Here is a 24,006-nt window from a genome sequence, read left to right on the forward strand (position 1 = left end):
TCCCAGTGGTGATGTCACTCTCCTCTCTCTCCAACAGATTGACTTTGTGGCCCACGATGACATTCCGTACTCCTCGGCTGGCTCTGATGATGTTTACAAGCATATAAAGGAAGCAGGTGAGGGTCGTCCTGTGCTCACCTGTCCCCTGCGGCATAGCAATCAGGGTTAATAAGAGACGTCTGCCCTGGGCCTGCAGCATACACATACAAGGCACTGGAGTTTCACGTGTCTCCCAAGTAGCCTCTGCAAGCCTCTGTCGACATGTGCTAAAGCTCAGCTGTGGCATAGACACCAGTTAGGTATTTATGTAGAAATTAACCTGAGCACCAAAGTACTCGACTTCCGGTTTGAGGCTTGATTTTAGAGTTCATCACAGGACCCTGTTTATTTTTTTAATTGGAGTATAATTGATTTACAGTGTTGTGTTAGTTTCTGGTGTACAGCAAAGTGATTCAGTTATACATATATGTATACATACACACACACACATATACACACATATATCTATTCTTTTTAATATTCTTTTCCATTATAGATTATTACAAGATATTGAATATAGTTCCCTGTGCTATACAGTAGGACCTTGTTGTTTATCTATGTTATATATAGTAGTGTGTATCTGCTAATCCCAAACTCCTAGTTTATCCCCCTCCCTGGACGCTGTTGTTTAAAGGGCTATCATTTTCCTCATTAACAATGAAATTACTTTATGTTCCCAAGAAAGTTCTTTCCAGAAGCATATAGAAAGCTGGCTAATGAATGATCTGGACTCCTAGTCTCCCAAGTCCAGTCCTGCCATATGTTATCCTGTCACATGATAATATCCTCAGGTACCACATGCAGGGGCCAAAAAAAAAAAAAAGAAAGATTGGATAAATATTTGTGGTAGTCAAGTAAAAGTTAGTGGCAACTGTCATTCCTCGGCCACCTGTTTCCTCCTGAAACAGTTAACTGATGTCATGGAAGGCAGACATGGTGCCTGAGCTTTGGAAGTTGTCCCATTTGTCACTAGGCATTCCTCTTCAGGTCAGAGAGTCTGGTTGGCCCCAGGGACTTACTGGGGGACTGGAAAGAGGGAGGTTTCCTTCCCTTGCGGGCTCCCCGGAATTAATTCCTTCATTAAGTACTCTTCCTACTCCTACGCTGCTCTGACTCCAGGGAAATCGCTACTGGAGCATCATAGAAGATCTTTGGTTTCTAGTCTCAGCGGGATGCTCGGTGCTCCTTGGTAACATTTACCTCCTTTTTCCCCTTCCCGCCCTGATTTACCCATAACTCCGTGTGTCCTTGCATCCTTGCTTCCTCTACTGCATCCAGAGGAAGAGGGGTATGTTTTCTGTCCCAGGCTAACCTCTTATCTGAACTTACCTTCTCCCTTCCCTGGAGCATGTTTTCTTTTATTCTTGCTCCCTTCGTGATCTAAGGTTCTCACTCTCCAGTAGTTTCTTATCAGCTTACGTGGAAGTCTCCAAAAACAAAGAAACCCAAATCTTTCCTTCTGCCCTCCCTCCTGCCTCTACCTTCACTGACATCCTTGCTTGGTCCTCCTCTTAGTGGCAACTGTGATTCCTTAGTCACCTGCACTCTGACTTCTGTCCCATCTGTGCGCAGTTCTCAGATGCCCTTTGGACCACCCAATCCAGCGGCCTTAGCTCCATCCGCCCTCTGGGCATAACGACACTGTTGACCGTGTCCTTTGCTTAGATGCTCTTGTCCTTGCTTCCATTTCTGGGACACTTCTGGGACTTCTAATTTCCCATTGGTCTCTCTGACCACTCCTGGGGTTTAGGGGTTTTTTTTGTGTTTTTTTTTTTTCTTAATATCTTTTGGCCGCACCACGGGGCATGTGAGATCTTAGTTCCCCGACCAGGGATCGAACCCGTGCCACTGCATTGGCAGTGCAAGGTCTTAACCACTGGGCAACCAGGGAAGTCCCCACTCCTGGGTTTTGTTACTGGGTTTCTCTCCCTGTCTTACCAGCCTCAGCTCTGTACTCTGCCTTCCACATACTCTACACTCCACACTCCAGGTACACGGAATCTGTTCTGGTTTCCAGACACACACCCCCTTTATACCTTTGCTCCAGCTGTTCTCTGGGCTTGGAATGCCCTTCCTCTGAGCATCTTGGTCAGGGCCCAGCTGAGGAGCGAACCCGGACATGCACCCTCTCCCTGGGACATGATTCAGCACACACACACACCCGCCCTCTGCAGAGGCAGACACTCTTTGCACATGGACCTCCTTTTCAGCTCCCTTCTCCTGACTGTGTGTGTGTGGGTGGGGGTGTGTGTTCCTAGCTAGAGTGAAGTGCCACAGGCCATGGCCATAAGTCATCCATCTTTGTATCCCCAGCACAGTCCCTGGTACATGTGTGCTGCTCCTTAAGTGCTGGCTGAACAAGAGAGTGCTTTTATTGAGTATGATGGGGAGGCAGCTTAAGATGGAAGCCTTTTGTGTGCAGGGGCTCTTCCCAACACACGGGGAGTGGAGCCTTTTGCCCAGATAATTCGGGCACACACTTCTGTCTTGTGGAATGGTTCATATTATTTAGATGTAAGGGTGATATTTTGGCCTGAATGATGTGGACCTTTCATCCAATTTGTTGGCTTTTCACTGGTATCTTGGCCTCTGAGTTCCTCGCACACCTCTTTATTGAAGGAGTTGCTAATGACAAGTGCTGAATTACTCCAAACCGTCTCAGCCTCACAGCCCAACAAAATCTCAGTGAAAGATGGAAGGGCTCACTCTTTGACTTCTTTCAAAAATGACTGTGATCTGAAAGATCTTCGACATTATATCTGTGAATTTGCATCTTTCTTGCTCTACTTTATAACAGGCAAAAACTCACAAATTACAGGTGCCCTTTGGGGCAAATGTATAATGGAAAAATAGTCTCGGCTATACCCAATACTCATCATTTTCCTGAGCTGAGGTTTTCCATCAATGTCACAGGGTTTCAAATAATCACCAGGAATCAAAATAGTCATTGCTGGGATTTAAAAATACCCAGCCTCCCCAGATCATATCCATTTGGATTACTTAAAAAGACAGCTGGGGCCAAGGTAATTACTTCTATCCTCTTACAGGATCAGTTATGGTTTTTCTGACTCTCTAAGTGGAGCTGTCCAAGGTTGAGGAGGCAGTACGGTAACCTGAATTCCTTAGCTTCTCCATCCATCTTCCTTCATCAGGCCACCTTCCATAAACTTCCCATAAGCCTTTTGCTGCCTGAGAATCTTGGAGCGAGGAAGCGTTTGAGGAAGGGATGGGCTGGAATTGGTATTTTAGCTAAAGGTAGGTGCAGAAGTAGATTTTTAATGGCTTAATTTATTCTCTGCTATTTTATTTTCTGCCATACATCTCATCTGTAGGTACTGTAGGTGCATCCGTGCATACTTTCCTACATACATTAAGCCATTATCTGGCATGGTACAGATACTGTAGTTCAGTGAATTACCGTATGCTTTACTTAGGGCTTTCAAGAAGTCGAATACATGCCACTTTATATTTGAGCTGCCCCCATTGCTGGCGCTTGCATCACAGCCATCTTTCCCCTTCCTGGAGGCCACTGGAGCTCCACTCGTGTTGGTCCCACCATCCTTCGCCCTCAGCCTGCTGCTGCTACAGCCTTTTCCTGGTGTTCAGGGATCTTCAGACTCTGAAGGTAAACGGGCTGCTAAGGGTCACTCACCTAGTCTTCTACCTCCTCTTTGGCATCACTGCCAGATCCAGGCAGAACTGATGCTTGCACGTCTCCCATGAGGGGGAGCTTCCTCTCTCCCAAGGCAGCCCATTCCATCTTTGGATGGTTTTGACTCTCGTTGGCTAACACACGAACCACTGAGTGCCTCCACAAGCGTGAGATTGTTGGTGGGAAAATGGGATACGAAGGTGAATAAGACAGCCCTCACCCTGGACAGAGAGCCGAGCCAGACAGAAATAATGACACCGAAATATTAGAAGCCTGCTATATATAGCAGGCAGGGGAGGGGTGTCCAAAGGTGGGAGTATATGAGGAAGCGCAGCGTGTTTGGAGGAAATCAACAACGTTCATGTGGTAAAGGGTGTGTGGAGGTGGCAGCAGAGAGAAACACCGGCGGGATGAGTGGTTTCGGCTTCATTCTGTGCGTCACAGGGAAGCCAGATGCCACTCGGAGGCGGGGTAGCGCCAGGAACAGCTCTCTTGTGGGGAAAGGAGCACTGGGTACGGGGCAAGAGGAATTTCCGTAAGCAAACTTGGGAACTCCCATTTCCACAGATGACAGAACAAAAACAACCCACTCTTGACACTTGAAGTAATTCAGACTCTTCAAGGTTTGCACTTAGACCACGTGGACTCAACTTGTGGCCTTTTTCTCCCGGCACGATCTGAGTACTGGCTTGGATGGGGTGCGGATCTGGCTCTGCTGACCTGCTCAGCCATCATCCCTGGCTACCGGGCCCCCATGGCCGCCACCTCCATCTGTTCCCCAGCCACGTCCCTCTTTGGCCTGTCTCTGCCACAGCCTCTGCCCCACCACCCGCCTCCCCGCATGACCGCTGTGCCACCAGCAGTCATGCTGATCTCAAGCCCCAGCTACCGTCAGTGTTCCTTGAGAGGGTCCCCCGGAACGTCACATATGTCCCCCACAGTTACTGGAGGGCGGTGGAAGGGAGCCACATTAGGCCCTGTCTGGCCTGCTCGCCTTCAGGAACGCTCCACCGAGGCCTCCCCGTGTTGGCACGGGGCCTCTGTGGGACCATCTCCTCCCAGAGTTCCTCGAGGGAAACAGGGTGCCAGCCCCTCTGCTCTGGGCTTTCTAAGGGGGTTTCGTACTGGCCTCTGCCCCCTGGGGTTTGAACCTGAGTCAGGGCAAGACAGAGGACCTGCTTATATTCTCTTGCTTCTCGTCCCTCTCCGGGCTTTTTCCTCCACTTCAGGAGGGGCTTTCTGCTTCCCGGAGGGCAGGAAACTGCCCCTGTGTTAATTGCGTGTCTTCCCCACTCCAGGGCTTACAGTTCAACATTCTATACCCTGAGGCCACTCAGCCTCTGGTTCTTTTTTATTTATTTACTATTTATTTTTCTTTGCGGTACGCGGGCCTCTCCCTGTTGTGGCCTCTCCGGTTGCGGAGCACAGGCTCCGGACTCGCAGGCTCAGCGGCCACGGCTCACGGGCCCAGCCGCTCCGCGGCACGTGGGATCCTCCCCGACCGGGGCACGAACCCGCGTCCCCTGCATCGGCAGGCGGACTCTCGATCACTGCGCCACCAGGGAAGCCCCCAGCCTCTGGTTCTTGATCATCAAAGGGACACTCCTGGGTTTTAGAAAGCTCTTTCTGCGGTCCTCAAAGCCTGGCTCTTTCAAGTGAAAGCCTCACTTTTCATAACTATTCTTTTGGAAATGAGCCTTCGGAAGAGCTTGTTTGAGAAGTCAAAAGCCGAACACAGTCTCCTGTATTCTCAGCGACATCTGCTTTCCCCTGAGGTGATAGAGGTCTCAGCATCAGTGGGAAGAGGGCTTCAGGACAGACATCATCCCCAGAAATGAAAATGACATTGGATAATATTATCAGAAATGTATTCTGCTATGTATCATGTACTCAGTCTCCCTAATGGAGTTTTTTGTTGGTTCACATGCTTTTGGGGCCACCTGGGGGAACTCCACGCTACCCTGAGCTGGTCAGGTCTGTAGTGTCCTCTTAGAAAGGGCTCCCTTGGTGGTCAGGAACATTGGGTAAGAATGGGAGGCCTGACATTCTCAGATACCCGTCTTGTTTGTAAGGAGTTCCAAGAAAGGAAACCCCATTCGCGTTAGACTTGGAAGGCTGCTAGGAAACACGGCGAGGGGGCGTTTGGTGGGTCGGAGAGGAGGGAGGAGCGGGGGAAACTGCCTGATGTGTCAGTAACACAGAGATGGGTTATGGCATGGGGCGAGTATTACCTTTTTAAGTCTATGTAAGATCTGAGCTGTGAGCAAGCTGCTCCTTTTCTGAAGTTGTCATGAAGGGCCTGGTACCCACAAGTGCTTGTCAAGTGTCAGTGTGCCTACAGGTCCCTGCAGGATCTTGTTCAGATGCAGATTTGGGTTCAGTAGGTCTGGTGGGACCTAAGATCCCCATTTCTAATGAGCTTCCAGGTTGTGAGCTACTGCAGGTTCATAAAGCTCACTTAGAGTAGCATGAATCCAGACCAGGGATTCTGGTTCACCCAGAATTACCCCAGGGGTTACCCCCAGGTTTAATTGAGTCAGCATGTCCCGGGGTGACGGTTCTTCCACTGCCTTGTAGAGCAGCAACAAGCATTTACTGGTGGTTTTATTTCTGGGTGAATAGCCTCTAGTGAGCTAAGAGAAAGTTACTTTCCTGACTTCAGGAATCAGGAAAACCTCAAGTTCTAGTTGTTGGGTGTAAGAAACAGGTCCAGTATTTTTCTAACTCTAAGCAGTGGATCATCCGATTGTTGCATAACAAATTATTGCTGCAGTTAGTGACTTAAAAGAGCCTCTTTAGGGACTTCCCTGGTGGTCCAGTGGTTAAGACTCCTCCCAGTGCAGGGGGCACGGGTTCAAGCCCTGGTCAGGGAACTAAGATCCTGCCTGCTGCACGGCATGGCCAAAAAAAAAAAAAAAAAAGAGCCACTTAATTTTGCAGAACAGGATTCCAGTAAGGGCTGGACTGGGTGGTTCTTGCTCAGGGTCTCTCAAACGGCTGTAGTCAGACACTGGCCCAGTTGGGCTGGAGGTCCCTGATGGCGCATTTAAGTGGCTGGCAGTAGGTGCTGGCTGTTGACGGGGCGCTCAGTTGGGGTTGACACTGGTTGTAGCCTTGGAAGCCACCCAGCATCACTTACGCCACATTCTATTTGTTATAAGCACGTCACGAAGGCCAGCTCAGATTCCAAGGGACAGGAATCGTGCCCATCTTGAATCCACCACAATTCCCACCTCCGAATTGAATAGTCAGGTGGCATTTTACTTGCTCTGGGAGCACAGGCGTAAGACTTACATGTGACCTTTCATAGGCACAAGGACCCTTTCTTGTGGTCCATTGATGGACTCTGCTGATTCCTCACCAAGGGAGAGCCACGGTAGATATCTGTTTGGGGCCCAGGTAGAGAAGGCCAGGGCGTTTGTCGTGGGAGAAGGGTGCTCAGAAATGGCGTCAGCATCCACATTTGGCTTTTATCCTCTCATCGAGGTTCATTCTGAAAGTCAAAAATCGCTTTATATGAAGCCAGAGATATCGAGGGCGTGAATTAAAGTTTACAGGCCTCTCCTCTGCTTGTCAGAACTACATGTCAAAATTCTCCAGCAAAGCTGGATGAAAAGATGGAGCTTAAATGAAGTAGACTATAAGGTCCACATTACTTATCGTCATTGTAATATTGCTTACTACTGTTGAAAGTTTCCTTCATTAACATGTGCTTTGCTGCTTCTTAAAATAGTTCCATAACCAAATGCCGCAGTTCTGAAAAGCGTGATGAAAAAGGTTCTTTGTTCATGCTCATTACGGAATATTTTTAGCAGAGCAATAATTAGCATTTGGAGGAAGCTGGGTGCCTCATTATGTCAGCGGAGGGCTTGGCTTCTTTCAGAGACCTACCTCCCAACCAGCCAAAGCAAATCTCTCCCCAGCCCCAACTTTCAGTTACTCAGCCACAGAGACTTCACCCTGTGGCTTCAAAGAAACGGTGAGCTCACGTCCCCAGTGTCTGAGTGACTTGCTAAAAGCAGCTAGTGGCTAGAGAATCTCCTTAACATTTCAGCCGGCAGTGGTTGTGAGTGAAATGCCTGCCTCCTGAAAGACGCGACGTCCTCCTCACCAGGAAGCTCCCTGCTGCCCTTACCAAGGCGAGGAGGTTGTCTCAGGCCCCCTGGCTTGGGACCCCTCAGGGTTCTTTGCCCACTAGAGCCCCGTGCACAGTTGGGTGCTCTTTATATCCATGGCCTTATATGTCGGCACCCTCTGCCTTCTCCTTAGTTTTCTATTTGAGTCCGCTTTCCTAGAAGGTGCTAAAAGAAGTTTCTGGCCTCGGGGCCAACCCCAACTCTGCCCTCTGAACCCCAGCGGATGGCTGAGAGTTAACCAGGTGGAGAGTATGTGGCAGGGTGAGGGGAGGGGCCGGCCCTTGGAGGACACTGAAGTCCAGAAAACGATGAGAAGAGCGCCCGCTGCGTCTGCCTAGCACAGGGGCCTTGGCTTAGGGGGTGAAGGGGGAATGTGGGTCTGAGATGAGACTGGAGAGAAGCACAGGGAAGAGAGAAGGCAGACTGCCTCGGCGTCAACTTAAGGATTTGAATCCAAATGCAAAGGACAGTAGAGAGCCAATGAAGGGTGTTGAGCAGGTATCTGACTTATATTTTGAAAGACTGTTCTGCGGCTCTGGCTACATGGAGAGTAGACTGAGGGGACAGAAAAGCGACATCCCTGGAGACTGGTTTTGAGGCTCTTGCTGTAATCTTTGAACAAGATGGGGTTAGACTGGTTTAGATGGAGGATGGAGAAAAGTGGGTGAACCAGGGAGACATTTAGGAAGTAGATCGGTGAGTAGAAGGAAGTTGATTGGACGTAAGGAGCGAGGGAGAGGGAAGCGGCACAGGTGAGGCCAAGGTCATCTTGTGCATCCACCTCATTTCTCAGCTTCGGAGGCTGAGGTTAAGTAACTTGCCTTCTGAGGCTTGAGTGACTTGTACAAACGGAGGACCCGGCACCCTTGTCCCTAGGCTCTGTCCATCATGCTGTCTCATGCCTGATATCTCTGAGTGACCATTATCATATTAGAAAGATCTCAACTGCCAACATGTCATTTCAGTTGACAGTAGAAGTGCAAGCATAAACCAGATACTTTTCAAAATTTTAACTTTATATTGGAGTATAGTTGATTAACAATGTTGTTAGTTTCAGGTGTACAACAGAGTGATTCGGTTATACATATACATGTATCTATTCTTTTTCAAGTTCTTTTCCCATTTAGGTTATTACAGAATATTGAGTCGAGTTCCATGTGCTGTACAGTAGGTCCTTGCTCATTATTTTAAGTATAGCAGCGTGTATATGTCAATCCCAGTCTCCCAATCTGTCCCTCCCCCGGTAACCATAAGTTCATTCTCTAAGTCTGTGAGTCTATTTCTGTTTTGTAAATAAGTTCATTTGTATCATTTTTTTAGATTCCGCATATAAGCCATATGATCTTTGTCTGACTTCACTTAGTGTGATAATCTCCAGGTCCATCCATGTTGCTGCAAATGGCATTATTTCATCCTTTTTGATGGCTGAGTAATATTCCATTGTATATATGTACCACATCTCCTTTATCCATTCATCTGTCGATGGACATTTGGGTTGCTTCCATGTCTTGGTTCTTGTAAACAGTGCTGCAGTGAACATTGGGGTGCATGTATCCTTTTGAATCATGGTTTTCTCGATATATGCCCAGGAGTGGGATTGCTGAATCATATGGGAACTGTATTTTTAGTTTTTTAAGGAACCTCCATACTGTTCTCCATAGTGACTATACTAATTTATATTGCCACCAACAGTGTAGGAGGGTTCCCTTTTCTCCACAGCCTCTCCAGCATTTACTGTTTGTAGACTTTTTATTGTTGTTGTTGTTAAAGAGGGGCGTGTTTTATTGATTTATTTACTTTTGGCCATACTGCACGGCTTGCAGGAGCTCAGTTCCCTGACCAGGGATTAAACCTGGGCCATGGCAGTGAAAGCCCAGAATCCTAACCACTTGGCCACCAGGAAACTCCCTGTTGGTAGACTTTTTGATGATGGCCATTCTGACTGGTGTGAGGTGATATCTCATTGTAGTTCTGATTTGCATTTCTCTAATAATTAGCGATTTGCATTTCTCTAATAATTAGCAATGTTGAGCGTCTTTTTCTTATGCCTCTTAGCCATCTGTATATCTTCTTTGGAGAGATGTCTATTTATGTTATCTGCCCATTTTCTGATTGAGTTGTTTGTTTTTTTGATATTGAGCCACATGAGCTGTTTGTAAATTTTGGAGACTAATCTCTTGTCAGTCACATCATTAGCAAATATTTTCTCCTATTCTGTGGGTTGTCTTTTTGTTTTGTTTATGGTTTCCTTTGCTGTGCAAAAGCTTTTGAGTTTCATTAGGTCCGATTTATTTGTGTTTTATTTCCATTACTCTAGGAGATCGAAAAAGATATGGCTGCAATTTATGTCAAAGAGTGTTCTGCCTCTGTTTTCCTCATTTTTCTACTTGTAGTTGTCCAATTTCCCCAGCACCATTTATTGAAGGGACTGTCTTTCCTCCATTGTATAGTCTTACCTCCTTTGTCATAGATTAATTGACCATAGGTGCATGGGTTTATTTCTGGGCTTTCTATCCTGTTCCATTGATCTATGTTTCTGTTTTTGTGCCAGTACCATACTATTTTGATGACTGTAGCTGTGTAGTATAGTCTGAAGTCAGGGAGCCTGATTCTTCCGGCTCCATTTTTCTTTCTCAAGATTGCTTTGGCTATGCAAGATCTTTTGTGTCTCCATACAAATCAAAATTTTTTTTTGTTCTAGTTCTGTGAAAAATGCCATTGGTAATTTGCTAGGCATTGCATTGAATCTGTAGATTGCTTGGGGTAGTGTAGTCATTTTAACAATTTGATTCTTCCGATCCAAGAACATGGTATATCTTTGCATCTATTTGTGTCATCTTTGATTTCACCAGATTCTTGTCTTTGATAACATTTGTGACATCTTTATGGCCCTGTATTGGTACACCCAAATATATCTTTGAGGACTTTAAGGAAGTTCTGTGAGAAATTGGCATCCCGTGTGCTTGTTTGTTTTTACTCAGTCCCACAGAGTCTAGATGAAAGGGCCTTTGAGTGGTGAAACCACCATTCAGAGTAGATTGTTCTTAGAGGGATAACATCATCTAGCATCCCCTGGGCATGTCTTTCAATCAGAGACAACAAAAATAGTCCACCCTTTTTCTTATCCTTCGCTGTAATGTGACGCAGAACTCCCAGGGGAAGAAGGGGAGTTGCCGTGATCTAATTCGTTGACTCGGTTGTTATTCTCCATTCACTTATTCATTTAATTTGCATTTATTGAGCACTTTCCATGTGCTAGACACCAGGGCACTGAGCTGGGTGCTGGGAATGCAAAGATGATCAAGGCACAACCTATGCTTTCAGAATGTTCCGTTTCTACAAGGAGACGGATATCTAACATACTTTTGTTAATGGAAATCAAGTTTATATTCTAAGTGCCGTGGTTTCTGCCTGGTGATGTCAGGAAAGACTTCGCAGAGGCATAGCCTTGAACCCGGACCCTGTAGGATGAGGAGCAACTCTGCAGATGCTGTGGGCAGGGAAGGGGGATCTCGGGCAGAAAAGAAGGGCTTGGCATGAGCAAATGTCGGGAGACGGGTGAGCGCCTGGTGCATGCAGGGAATAGGTCTAGGATGACGAACACACAGTGTTTATGGCAAGGAGGGAGTGTCTGGAACCGAGCCTGGCAGAGTCAGCTGGGGCCAGATGTGAAAGCCTCACGGACACACCTAAGAGCTGCCACTTTGTCCCGGAAAGGAGGGCCATTCAAGGAAAGGGGTCACCCGGGGCCACCTTAGTTGTTTTTCTTTATTCTGTCTTTCCTATTCGAACAGGAATGTTTGTTCCAACGCAGAGAACGGAAGGCATCTCAACATCAGACATCATCACCAGGATTGTCCGTGACTATGATGTTTATGCCCGACGCAATCTCCAGAGAGGGTACACAGCCAAGGAACTGAATGTCAGCTTTATAAATGTAAGTGTGCTACCCCGTGCCCTCTGAGGACCAGCGCGACACCCTACTGCTGCCACTGTCTATTAATCACTTACTATACGCCACGTGGTATTCTTGATGTTTGACATTTGTCTCATGCAATCCATACAACAGCCCAGTGATGTATTATTATCCCCGTTTTATAGATGGAGAAACCAGTGTCTGAAGGGGTAACATAAGTTGACCAAGGCACACAGGTAGTGAGTGAGCTTCACATTTTCTAAAGGGGCTGCCTCGCCTCCCTCTTTAGAGTTCTCAGACTTGGGCGAAGGATTTCCGGGAGATCTGCCCTCACAAAAGGCAAGAGTTGTCTTCTATTCAAAGGGAAGGAAGCAGGGCAGAGGCGGTGAAAAGCTAAACCCAGAGAAAATGCTTTCTTGTTTTAACATTTTACAACTTTCATTTTATTAAGGCCTTACAGATGCTCATTAGAAACCTTAACAGCAGCTTTTTTTTTTTTTATTATTGTCCAGAGAAATTACAGCTGCTTAAATAAAGCCCAAAGTCTCTGGCTTCCTTTTGTATTTCTGCTGTATTGTTCCCACAGAGCTGCTGTTAGTTTAATAATAGAGCAACTGTTAAAACAAGGCTTAAAACAAGCGAAACAAGCTGTTAAAAAGCAAAGAGGGCAGCCCAGTTGCTGGAGGTGATGCTTGTGAGTCTGGATGACTGTATTGGCCTGGACTCCGAGGCGCTCATGGAGTTGAGTAAAATAACTCTCTGTACGTACAGGACTTCCACCCCCCGAAACAGATACCGTCCAAGAGCGATTTTTCTACAAAACTAGAGGAAGGGTTCAGGAATCAGAAGTCAGTGATTATTAGCTGCCCTCACGAGGCAGGGAGTGTTGGGCGTCCAGGCTCTGTGGCTTCGTACAAACCGGGCAACAAAATGGAAAATGTGGGGTTCAAGTGGCAGCAAGAACAAGTGGCTGAAAAGAATTCCGTCAAAGTGGTTATTTGGTATCTTATAGAGCATAAAGCCCTGGTTATTTCAATAAATTAAATCGTCTGTTCTTTGAATTCAGTAACCCATCCAAGCATGTCGAGCCATTTGCAAAAGTTACTGTTCACGCTCTTTCAACGGCCTGTGGATAAGCCACTTAGTTCAAGGAACCGTGTGGTCACTGTGCGTGAGCCCGTTGCTTTTGTGTGACAAGAGACATGGCCGCGGCTCAGAGAGAAAATCAGATGTGTTGGATGGGCGTGTAGATGAATCACAGGACCTCAGAGGTGGCAGGAAGCCGTCGCCCAGTCCAAGTCCCTGAATTTAGAAGTGAGGAAAGCTGAGCTCAGAGAGGGATGTGGCTAAAGTCCTTCAAGCGAAGTAGAGGTGGAGGCCGCCGCGGCCTCCCAGCCTTTTGGCTCGTGGTCCAGTGCTCATTCTCGCATCCCGTGCTGCTCCTGAGAGCTGCACATAGATAGTAACCACGCATTGTGTATAGCTGGCTGGCAGCACAGGTAGCTCACACCCCACCCTGAGGCTGCAGTAAGGTCTGTAAAGTCTAGATCAGGGAATCCTGACCCAGTTTTGTAATATTGTACCTGGCTCAAAAAATTCTGCAATATGAAATGGACTTCAGTTCCATATAGTGAAGAAAAGTGATAAACCTTGTTACCTCTCCAGGAGGAAATGTATTATGATTGCATGGAGGAAAAGAGCCTTGGTTTCATCTTACTTTCATGGTTTTGATTCCATTCTCACCAGGTGACGTGATTAAATGCCCCTGCGGCGTAACAGTAATCAGAGAGCCAACACACACTGAAGCTTCTACTAAATGCCTGGCTTTGTGCCAAGCACTTTACATGCGTTATCTTATCTAATTGTTACAGCACCCCTGTAGGGTAGGGACGATAATTATCCCTATTTTACAGATGAGAAAACTGAGGTTTAGAGATGACACGTGACTTGTCCAACATATGTGCCTTCCAGGCACATAGGTATAGCAATGCTGCATAAAGGCTATGAACAAAATCCCAGTCCAGAGAAGCTGTCAGAACAAAATCTTTCTTCGTTACCAAGGAAACTGATGCAGTTCCATTAGCTTAATGGCAAATATCATGACAGTGACAATTTTAGTATAACACATGGGTTCTAAGGCCCAGCCAGTATTTCAACCAAGATTGGTTTTAACAATGTCCCGGTAAAATAGGGAGCTCAGGTAGCTTCTGAGTGGCCATTCTATGTACAATTCATATTTTTGTCTAAGTCTCAGGAGAATTGAGGGGCTGTATTCACCCAGTATCTCTCCATAATGAAGAGCAAATGTATACTTTTGGTTCTTCTCTTATATAAGTGAATTCAACTCCAGTATTTACAAGAAAGAGAACAGTAAAACCACTTGTACTTCACTGTACACATTCAAGTAGACTAATGAGTAGTGACTTTTCTTACAAGTCACTTACAAGAGAGGGCCTTCCTGTCAATCCAGCCCTTGGGAAATAGCATCCTGACTCTTCAGGTTAAGAACACACATGAGTTGAAATAAAATATGACCATTCTGTGAATGACTGATCTCTCCCATGCCCTCTTGGATAAATCCATTTCTTTCTCCTTTAATTTTGGACCAGGAGAAGAAGTACCGCTTCCAAAACCAGGTAGACAAGATGAAGGAAAAGGTCAAAAACGTGGAGGAAAAATCAAAGGAATTTGTTAACAGAGTGGAAGAAAAGAGTCATGACCTAATTCAAAAGTGGGAAGAGAAATCGAGGGAATTCATTGGCAACTTCCTAGAACTGTTTGGGCCTGATGGAGCATGGGTATGTAATTATTTCACTTGGCCCTGCAATAATGGCTGTTTTCAGTTTATCTTGCTTTCCAAGGAACTACTCAAGGGTTCCCTTATCTCAGTCCAATATGTGCCCTCCACTTTGGGCATCAGCCTGAATGACTTCAAGTCTGTGTCACTTCCTTATTTAGTTTCTGCTTTTCCTCTCAACATGGCACCCAGTAGTGCCCAAAGCCAGCTCTGGTCTCTATTTCTATTTCTTATCCAGAGTCTGAAGCCATTTGGTACTCATTGAATGTCTGTTACCGCAGAGGTTGGTTCCGTAGCTCATCCCAGTCTCCCAGTTGGATGGTACACACACAGCTTGGGGGTCAGGGTGAAGTGGGTCAGTGGCAACATGGAACTGATGCCCGTTGGATCGACCAGAGGAGGAGGATGCAAAAGAAATGTAGCTGCCTTGATCGCCTTTGGTTGTCAGGAACTCCTCTTTCATTGGTTGGAGGAGAGAGAGCGAAGAGGTAGGACTGTCTCTGTGCTTATCATGCCCTGATTTGCCCCCCTTTTTTCCCCATGGTATGTATGTGCTGGGATAGGCATAAAGGTCTTGGGAGACTGAGGCCATGATCTGAATCTTAAAACTAAGACAGAAAATGTAGACGGGGTCTCTTGCCTAAATTCTATATAGAATTCTGAGTGAAAATTATAGAAAGGGAAAAGAAAATTCTGGAAACCACCTTCTACTCCATTGGTATTTCTATTGTGCATGCACTTCCAGAGTAAATAACCAGTATTATCAGCAGAGTTAATGAGGGTTCTCTGAAAAAGATAGTTTTTTAAAATTGAAGTATAGTTGATTTACAATGCCATGTTAATTACTGCTGTACAGCAAAGTGATTCAGTTGTACATAAATATACATTTTTAATATTCTTTTCCATTATGGTTTGTCATAGGATACTGAATATAGTTCTCTGTGCTATACAGTAGGACCTTGTTGTTTATCCATTCTATATATAAAAGCCTACATCTGCTAACCCCAACCTCCCACTCTATCCCTCCCCCAACCCCCTCCCCTTTGGTAACCACCAGTCTGTTCTCTGTGTCTGTAATTCTGTTTGTTTCACAGATAGGTTCATTTGTGTCATATTTTAGATTCCACATGTAAGTGATGTCATATGGTATTTGTCTTTCTGACTTACTTCACTTAGTATGATAATCTTTAGTTGCATCCATGTTGCTGCAAACGGCATTATTTTGTTCTTTTTGTGGCTACAAAGTATTCCCCTGTATACATATACCACATCTTCTTTATCCATTCATCTGCCAATGGATATTTAAGTTGCTTCCATGTCTTGGCTATTGTGAATAGTGCTGCTATGGCCATTGGGGTGCATTTATCTTTTTGAATTAGAGGAGTTTTGTCTGGATATATGTGCAGGAGTGGGATTGCTGGGTCATATGGTAATTCTATTTTTAGTTTTCTGAGGACCCACCATACTGTTTTCCACAGTGGCTGCACCAACTTACATTCCCACCAATAGTGCAGGAGGGTTCCCTTTTCTCCACACCCTCTCCAGCATTTATTATTTGTAGACTTTTTAATGATGGCCATTCTGACTGGTGTCAGGTGCTACCTCACTGTAGCTTTGATTTGCATGTCTCTGATAATAAGCGGTGTTGAGCATCTTTTCATGTGCCTCTTGGTCATCTGTATGTCTTTTTTGGAGAAATGTCTATTTAGGTCTTCTGCCCTTTTTTGGATTGGATTGTTTTTTGTTATTGAGTTGTATGAGCTGTTTGTATATTTTGGAAATTAAGCCCTTGTTGGTCACATCGTTTGCAAGTATTTTCTCCCATTTTGTAGGTTGTCTTTTCATTTTGTTTATGGTTTCCTTTGCTGTGCAAAAGCTTACAAGTTAATTAGGTCTCATTTGTTTATTTTTGTTTTTATTTCTATTGCCTTGGCAGACTGACCTAAGAAAACATTGGTACAATTTATGTCAGAGAACGTTTTGCCTATGATCTCTTCTAGGAGTTTTATGGTGTCATGTCTTATGTTTAAGTCTTTAAGCCATTTTGAGTTTATTTTTCTGTACGGTGAGAGGGTGTGTTCTAATTTCATTGATTTACATGTGCTAACTTCCCAGCACCACTGGATGAAGAGACTGTCTTTTCTCCATTGTATATTCTTGACTCCTTTGTCAAAGATCAATTGACTGGACGTGTGTGGGTTTATTTCTGGACTCTCTATTGTGTTCCATTGATCCATATGTCTTTTTTTGTGCCAAACAAAACCACTCTGTTTTGATTAGCTTTGTAGTATTGTCTGAAGTCTGGGGGGGTGATGCCTCCTGCTTTGTTTCTTTTTCTTCAGGATTGCTTTGGGCATATCTAGCTCTTTTATGGTTCCACATACATTTTAGGATTATTTGTTTTAGTTCTGTGAAAAATGTCATGGGTAAGTTGATGGGGATCCCATTAAATCTGTAGATTGCTTTGGGTAGTATGGCCGTTTTAACCATATTAATTTTTCCAATCCAAGCGCATGGGATATCTGGAAATCGATAGTTTTTAAAGCTAACTAGCTTTCCTTTTAGAACAAAAAGGCACGATTCCAGTTGATTTTTCCTGATTTTAAGTAGCCTAGATTTCCTATTACGACAGGAGAAGTCTCTGACAAAATTCACTTTGGCTTTATTTTATTGATGGGTTGGCACTGCTGACTCTGCTCATTTGAGCCGGTTCATTATAGGATTATCTAAAAGTAAAACACTCCAATAGAGAAAAGAACAATGTTTGAGAAGTTAGAAGAGATGCTTTGCTTCAAGCGTAGCAGCCTCTAAGTGATTATAGAGGCAGCTGTCGTAGGCCAACCATGTCTTGTTGGCTGAGTCTGAGAGGGGTGGAGGGTATGTAAGGGGCTGCTTGAGCCCTTGATGACTTCTAGAAAGAGCTTGTAAGAGTGGAGGAGCTAAGGGTTGGGTTCCTTTTCATTTTCCCTGGGTTTCAGCTCAGTTCACTTTAATTCATGGGACATTGATTAATGTCCTTGTATGTGCATGGTACTGGGGAAGGACACGAAGAAAGCACAGACCCTGTGCTCTGGGATTCCGTGGTCTCTGTAACAAGTCTGAAATTTCTCATTAATCTAGTGTGTACTTTAATGGCTAACATTTTTCACAACTCGTTTTCAGGCTCTGAGGAAACAACTAGTGGTTTTTAAAAAATGAAACCATGTAGGCATTCATTTGCTTGCAGGGATTCAGAAATGTGTCTCTGCTGAGAAGCGCTGGTATTGTACCTCAAGCGGGAGGACATTTCCTCCACCTGCAGTGAGCAAAGGCGGGAAAGGATATCATTGACATAGCAGCTTGACAGACTCTAGTCGTTTCGGGCTCCCAGTGAAGGTGGCATAGTAGCTGGAATTGTACTAGGGGAATTTGGTGACAGTGAGCTGAGGTGATTTTTAAGAAATGAAACCCAACTAAGATACTGGAGGTTTTTCAAACTTGCTATTAGTGTCAAAACTGTTATTAACATTAATTTACCATACCAGCTAGACTTAGATGTTACTTTTTTTCTGTTGATATTGAAAATACAGCAATAGTTACAAGGATGTTAAACATCAAGTTAAGTAATTTGCTTTCCATGAATGTGCTATTCTAATAATAATTCTTTATTTGTGGACGTGGGACTGGAACTCATTTCTTAAAAGAGAGAATCTGTGTTAACGTGCCAATTAGTACTGATACAAATAACCCAAACTTGGAAAGGTACAAAATTTGGTACAACAGGTTTAGCACGTAGCTTGTAGTGGGTGCTCCCTAAATGGTTGTAGATTGAACGAATAGATGTGTGATGAAGACCTATTCACAGAACTTTCCAGCACCTGCGCGGGATACGGTGAGGCCTAACTCCTTCATGTCTATACTGATCTATAGATATATGCTCTCTATAGATATCTGTATATCTGTATTGCTAGATCAACATATACCCTCAGCCTTCTATTGCTTATGGTGCTGGACAGGGCTTGGTTACAACTCAGCGTTTGGTGGCTCGATTTCAGTAGGCAGACTTGGTTTGCTTGGCCCTTAACAATGTTCAAACCTTTCTCGTAGGGAGGGCACAAACTCTCCAGTTGACTGTGTCTATGACATTCCCCCACTCTTCCTTGCTGCCACCTTCTCTAACCTTACACCTTTATGCTGCCCACCTGGCCTCAGGGAATATTTGTGTTTGCACCCTGTGGTATAGAGTCTTCAAGTCTCCCCCAGGTGACCTCATGTTTGGAATCAAGAACGAGGATATAAAACCCCAAACCTTACAGTCCTCTCGAAGTGGAGGGTGGTGGTGATGTTACTGTCTAGAAGTTGTAGAGTAGGTTCTACTCCTTTTTACATAGTCCTTTTATGTCTACCCATTTTAACCACAAAAGAGGGTAGTATTATAGCAGTGTTAGAAAGAAATAAAGGTCTAGAAAAATTATGAACCTTTCCAATGGTCTCATAGGAGTTTGGAGGTACCAGGATGGAGCCTGAGGCCAAGCCTGTTTCTCCAGGCCAGCACTGGATCCTTCATGATAGAAAGGTCCATGGGATGCAGTCACTTTGCTTCACTCTCCTTTGGCTAGTGTGTGGCACTGTGGAGAAACTAGGGGTCTATCAAAACCCTTCCTTTAAGGCTTTTGTGACAAAGCCAGTTGCCAAAGGGGCACATTACGTCAGGTCATCTAGATTCAGGACAGGGACTGTTGGCTTCCCTCCTAAGCAAGAAGAAATCATGGTGTTCATGGCTGTACTCGTTATTAGAGTATAACACATTACCCCAAAACTTGGTGACTTAAAAACAAACATTATCTCACAGTTTCTGCAGGTCAGGAAGCAGCTTAGCTGGATGGTTACGACTTGGGGTCTTGTTATGAAGTTGGCGGTCAGCTGGGGCTGCAGTCATTTGGGGCTGGAGGAGCCTCTTCCACAGTCTGATGTCACTGTCGACGGGATACCTCAGTCCTTCTCTATGTGGGTCTTTCCACAAGGCTGCCCAAGTGTCCTCACGACATAGCAGCTGGCTTCCTCCAGAGGGAGTGAGAGTCTAAGGAAAAAAAGCTGTAGTCTTTTAACATTGGAAGTGACAAAGCATCACTTTTACCACCTTCTATTGGTTACACAGACTAATCGTCGTATATTTAGGCAGGACACTACACAAGGATGTAAATACCAGCAGGTGGTGAGGCCACCTTGGCAGCTGGCTACCACCATTGCTTTTGAGAATTTGGAGCAAGCAATCTACTTTTCAACTGCTGTAATAGACTCTCAGTCCCCTTTTACTCAGTCTGATGGGTGGATTGTCAGAGACCAGTATGTTAATTTTCAACTTTATCATCTACCACTCTATTTAGTCAACTATTTGCTTGATTCTTGTAACGAGTTTTGACCCATAATCAGAAGAGAGCCTGTAACCCAACCAGAGCTGCAAAGGGAAGCCTTCCCAACAGAGACTTGGTATTATTACCTCTCTTTGGAGGATGTGTCTCTGAAAGACAGACGGTCTCCAGGGAAGGGTTGTAAAGGAGCTCAATTTTGAAGCTTTGTTGCTGTGTAGGAGGCAACCCTGTTCCTGTCCAAGATATTGAGGGTCAAGAAGTCAGGATCAGGGGCTGCTGACTTCCTAGTGAAACTTCATGTTTGCTCTGGGAATTCAAGCATTTCAAACAAAGATAGTATTGTTTAAACATTAGTACCCCAGCCACATATGCTGTCCTTTAAAATATTACCTATCATTCTGAATGATCTGCCATTATATTCCTCCATTGACTCTGAAAATAGAATCATTTCCTGTTTGAAGTGAAAATAGCTCTCTTCTGTTTTACCATGTGAACATAGACCCTTTCACTGGAGTAACAGGAGAGAATGACCTTAAGTCAGGTGCAAGTTTTTGGTTCTTCCTGGACCAAGAACTCCCTCAGCCTCAATCCAATCAGCCTCGTGGATCTGTAATTTGCCATCTGATATTAGATTACTTAAAGAAAATAAAACCACCTTGATGGTGTGTTCATTTTTTTTTCCCTAGAAAAACCAGATTTACATGATACGAGGTCCAATGCTAATGTTTTCAAACAGCACTAAAAACACATACAATTCACCATTTTTAAGTGTACGGTTCAGTGGTATGAAATACATTCACACTGCTTTCCAACAACCGCCACCATCCATTTCCACAACTTTGTTTTTATCACCCCATGTTAAAACTATGTACCGGGCTTCCCTGGTGGCGCAGTCGTTGAGAGTCCGCCTGCCGATGCAGGGGACACGGGTTTGTGCCCCGGTCCGGGAAGATCCCACGAGCCCCGCGGCGCGGCTGGGCCCGTGAGTCATGGCCGCTGAGCCTGCGGGTCCAGAGCCTGTGCTCCGCAACGGGAGAGGCCACAACAGTGAGAGGCCCGCGTACCGCAAAGACAAAACAAAACTAAACTATGTACCCATTACACAGTAAATTCACATTTCCCCACTCCCCTCAACCAGTCCTTGGGGACCACCCCTTTACTTTGTGTCTCTATCAATTTGACTATTCTAGGTACCTCGTAAGTAGAATCATACAGTATTTGTTCTTTGCTGTACGGCTTCTTTCACTTACTATAATGTCTTCAAGGTTCAACCGATATTATAACATGTATCAGAATGTCATTCCTTTTTAAAGCTGAATAATCTCCCATTATGAAAGACTTTATTTTTATGTAAAAGAGGCTTATTTACTTACGTTAAAGCATCGGGGCTTCCTTGGTGGTGCAGTGGTTAAGAATCCGCCTGCCAGTGCAGGGGACACGGGTTCAAGCCCTGGTCCAGGAAGATCCCACATGCAGTGGAACAAATAAGCCCGTGGGCCACAACTACTGAGCCTGCACTCTAGAGCCTGTGAGCCACAGCTACTGCAGCCCACACGCCTAGGGCTGGTGCTCTGCAACAAAAGAAGCCACTGTAGCGAGAAGCCCACACACTGCATTGAAGAGTAGCCCCTGCCCGCTGCAACTAAAGAAAGCTCCTGTGCAGCAAAGACCCAACGCAGCCAAAAATAAATAAATTTTTTTAAAAAAAGCATCAGCCTGAGGGAAAGGTAGATAATTTAACATACTATTTCGGAGCCCGCTGGTTACTCTCCGGGGATGGAGGCTGGTGGGTGCCATCTCTGTGTTCTCCCTCTGCCTCATTTCAGCTCGCTTGCTCATAACTTCCAGAAAGGAGCTTGTACCCTCCTTTGGCAGCCTGATTTTTCTGGCTGCCACCAAGATACCACTAGATCACCTGGATCTGGTGGCCGGTGGGGCTTATGCTGAGGAATCCCAGAGGACTGTAACCAATGGAGAAGACTTCTCATCCAGGTACCATGCACAGGATACAGCAAGAGGCAACAGACCCAGGAGCCCAGTCTTTCTGTGAAAGTGGCCTATCTGCTTGTCCTGGAGCTATGGCCTGAGGCACAGACTTTTTTGGTTTGGCACACATCTAGGGACCTACTCAAGCGTACTCCAAAGACAGAGGCCAGTAGATGCCATCTGTGCTCTCCTTCTGACTCACACCAGGTCACCAACAGCTACCAGAAAGGGACAATAACTGAACTGAAAAAGACAATGGAGGGATTCAACAGCTGACTAGATGAAGCTGAAGATCAGTGAATGTGAAGACAGGGCTGTGAAACTCACCCCAATCAGAGCGGCAAAAAGAAAAAAAGAATGAAAAAAAGTGAACGTTGCTTAAGGAGCTTATGGGACAATATCAAGCCAAGCAAAATTCATATTATAGGGGGTCCCAGAAGGAGAAGCAAGAGAGAAAGGGGCAGAAAACTTACTTGAAGACATAATGGCTGAAAACTTCCCTAACCTTGGGAAGAAAACAGAGACCCAGATCCAGGAAGCAAAGGGAGTTCCAGATAAGATGAACTGAAAGATACATTATAATTCAGTTGTCAGAAATTAAAGACAAGGAGACAATCTTAAAAGCAGCAAGAGGAAAACAACTTGTCATGTATAAGGGAACCCCAATAAAACTATCAGCACATTTTCAGCAGAAGCTTTACAGGCCAGAAGGAAATGGCATGATATAGTCAAAGTGCTGAAAGAAAAAACCCACAACCAAGAATACTCTACTGGGTGAAGGTTGTCACTCAGAACTGAAGGAGACAAGAAAAGGCTAAAGGAGCTCATCACCACAAAACCAGCCTTAGCAGAAATGTTAGAGGGACTTCTTTAAGCTGAAAAGAAAGGGTGTTAATTATTAATAGGAAAACATATGAAAGTGTAAATCTCACTGGTAAATACAAATATGTAGCAAAATTAAGAATAATGTTATAAAGGTGATGGATTAGTCACTTATAAAGCTAGTATGAAGGTTAAGACCTTCATACTAGCTTTATAAGTGAGTAAAAATAACTATAACTACAGTAATTAAGGGATACAAGAGATTAAAAGATGTAAAAGGTGACATCAAAAGTGTCAGACATCTGGCAGGGGTTAGGAGGGAGAGTAAAAATGTAGAGCTTTAGAATGTGCTCAAACTTAAGTTTTTATCAACTTGAAACAGACTGTTATATACATTTTTTATGCGTAAGCCTCATGGTAACTACAAAGTAAAAACTTACAGTAGATACACAAAAGATAAAGGAATCTAAGCACACACTAAAGAAAGTCATCAAATCAAAGGAAGAGAGCAGAAAGGAACAGAGGAACTAGAAAACAGCCAGAAAACAATTAACAAAATGGCAATATTTACATACCTATCAATAATTACTTTAAATGAAAATGATTTAAATTTTCCAATTAAAAGAGTGTCTGAATGGATAAAAAACACTGCTACATGCTGCCTACAAGACACTCACTTCAAGATATAAGGACACAGACTTAACGGAAGGGTTGGAAAAAAATATTCCATGCAAATTGAAACCAAAAGAAAGCTGGGGTAACTAAGACAAAGTAGACTTTAAAACAAAGACGTTAATAAGAGACAAAAGCATTACATAGTGATCAAGGGGTCAATCAAATAGGATGTAACATGTGTAAATATTTATGCATCCAACATAGGAGCACCAAAATGTATTAACAGACCTAAAAAAGGAAAGGCAACAGTACAGTAATAGTAGGGGGCTTTAAAACACTACTTTCATCAATGGATAGATCATCCAGTCAGTACAGAAATTCAGCTGTAAATGACATATCAGATGGAGTCGATACATACAGCACAGTCCATCCAAAAGCAATGGAATATATCAATACATTCTTCTCAAGTGCACATGAAATATTATCCAGGAGAGATCATATGTTAGGCCACAAAAGAAGTCTTAACACATTTAAAAAGACTGAAATCATATCAAGCACTTTTCTAACTACAATGATATGAAACCAGAAATAGATTACGAGAAGAAAACTGGAAAATTCACAAATATGTGGAAATTAAACAGCATGCTACTGAACAACCAGTGAGTCAAAGAAGATATCAAGAGAAGTCAAAA

At 44.5% G+C, this 24,006-nt stretch overlaps 1 protein-coding gene across 5 annotated transcripts in view; it reads left to right on the forward strand.

Moving 5' to 3' along the window:
- PCYT1B (phosphate cytidylyltransferase 1B, choline) overlaps nt 1-24,006 on the forward strand; it is a 155,810-nt gene that overhangs the window by 103,930 nt on the left and 27,874 nt on the right. For 4 of the 5 annotated variants that reach the window (XM_067023660.1, XM_059050643.2, XM_067023662.1 and 1 more), the window contains exons 5-7: nt 38-116; nt 11,622-11,764; nt 14,353-14,541. In XM_067023660.1, coding sequence (XP_066879761.1) covers nt 38-116; nt 11,622-11,764; nt 14,353-14,541 — 411 coding nt within the window. Of the gene's footprint in view, nt 1-37; nt 117-11,621; nt 11,765-14,352; nt 14,542-19,371; nt 22,220-24,006 lie in introns of those variants that run through there. The other variant, XM_067023659.1, reaches the window with a different exon arrangement.

Source organism: Kogia breviceps, chromosome X, assembly GCF_026419965.1.
Source record: "Kogia breviceps isolate mKogBre1 chromosome X, mKogBre1 haplotype 1, whole genome shotgun sequence".
Classification (NCBI taxonomy): Eukaryota; Metazoa; Chordata; class Mammalia; order Artiodactyla; family Physeteridae; genus Kogia; species Kogia breviceps.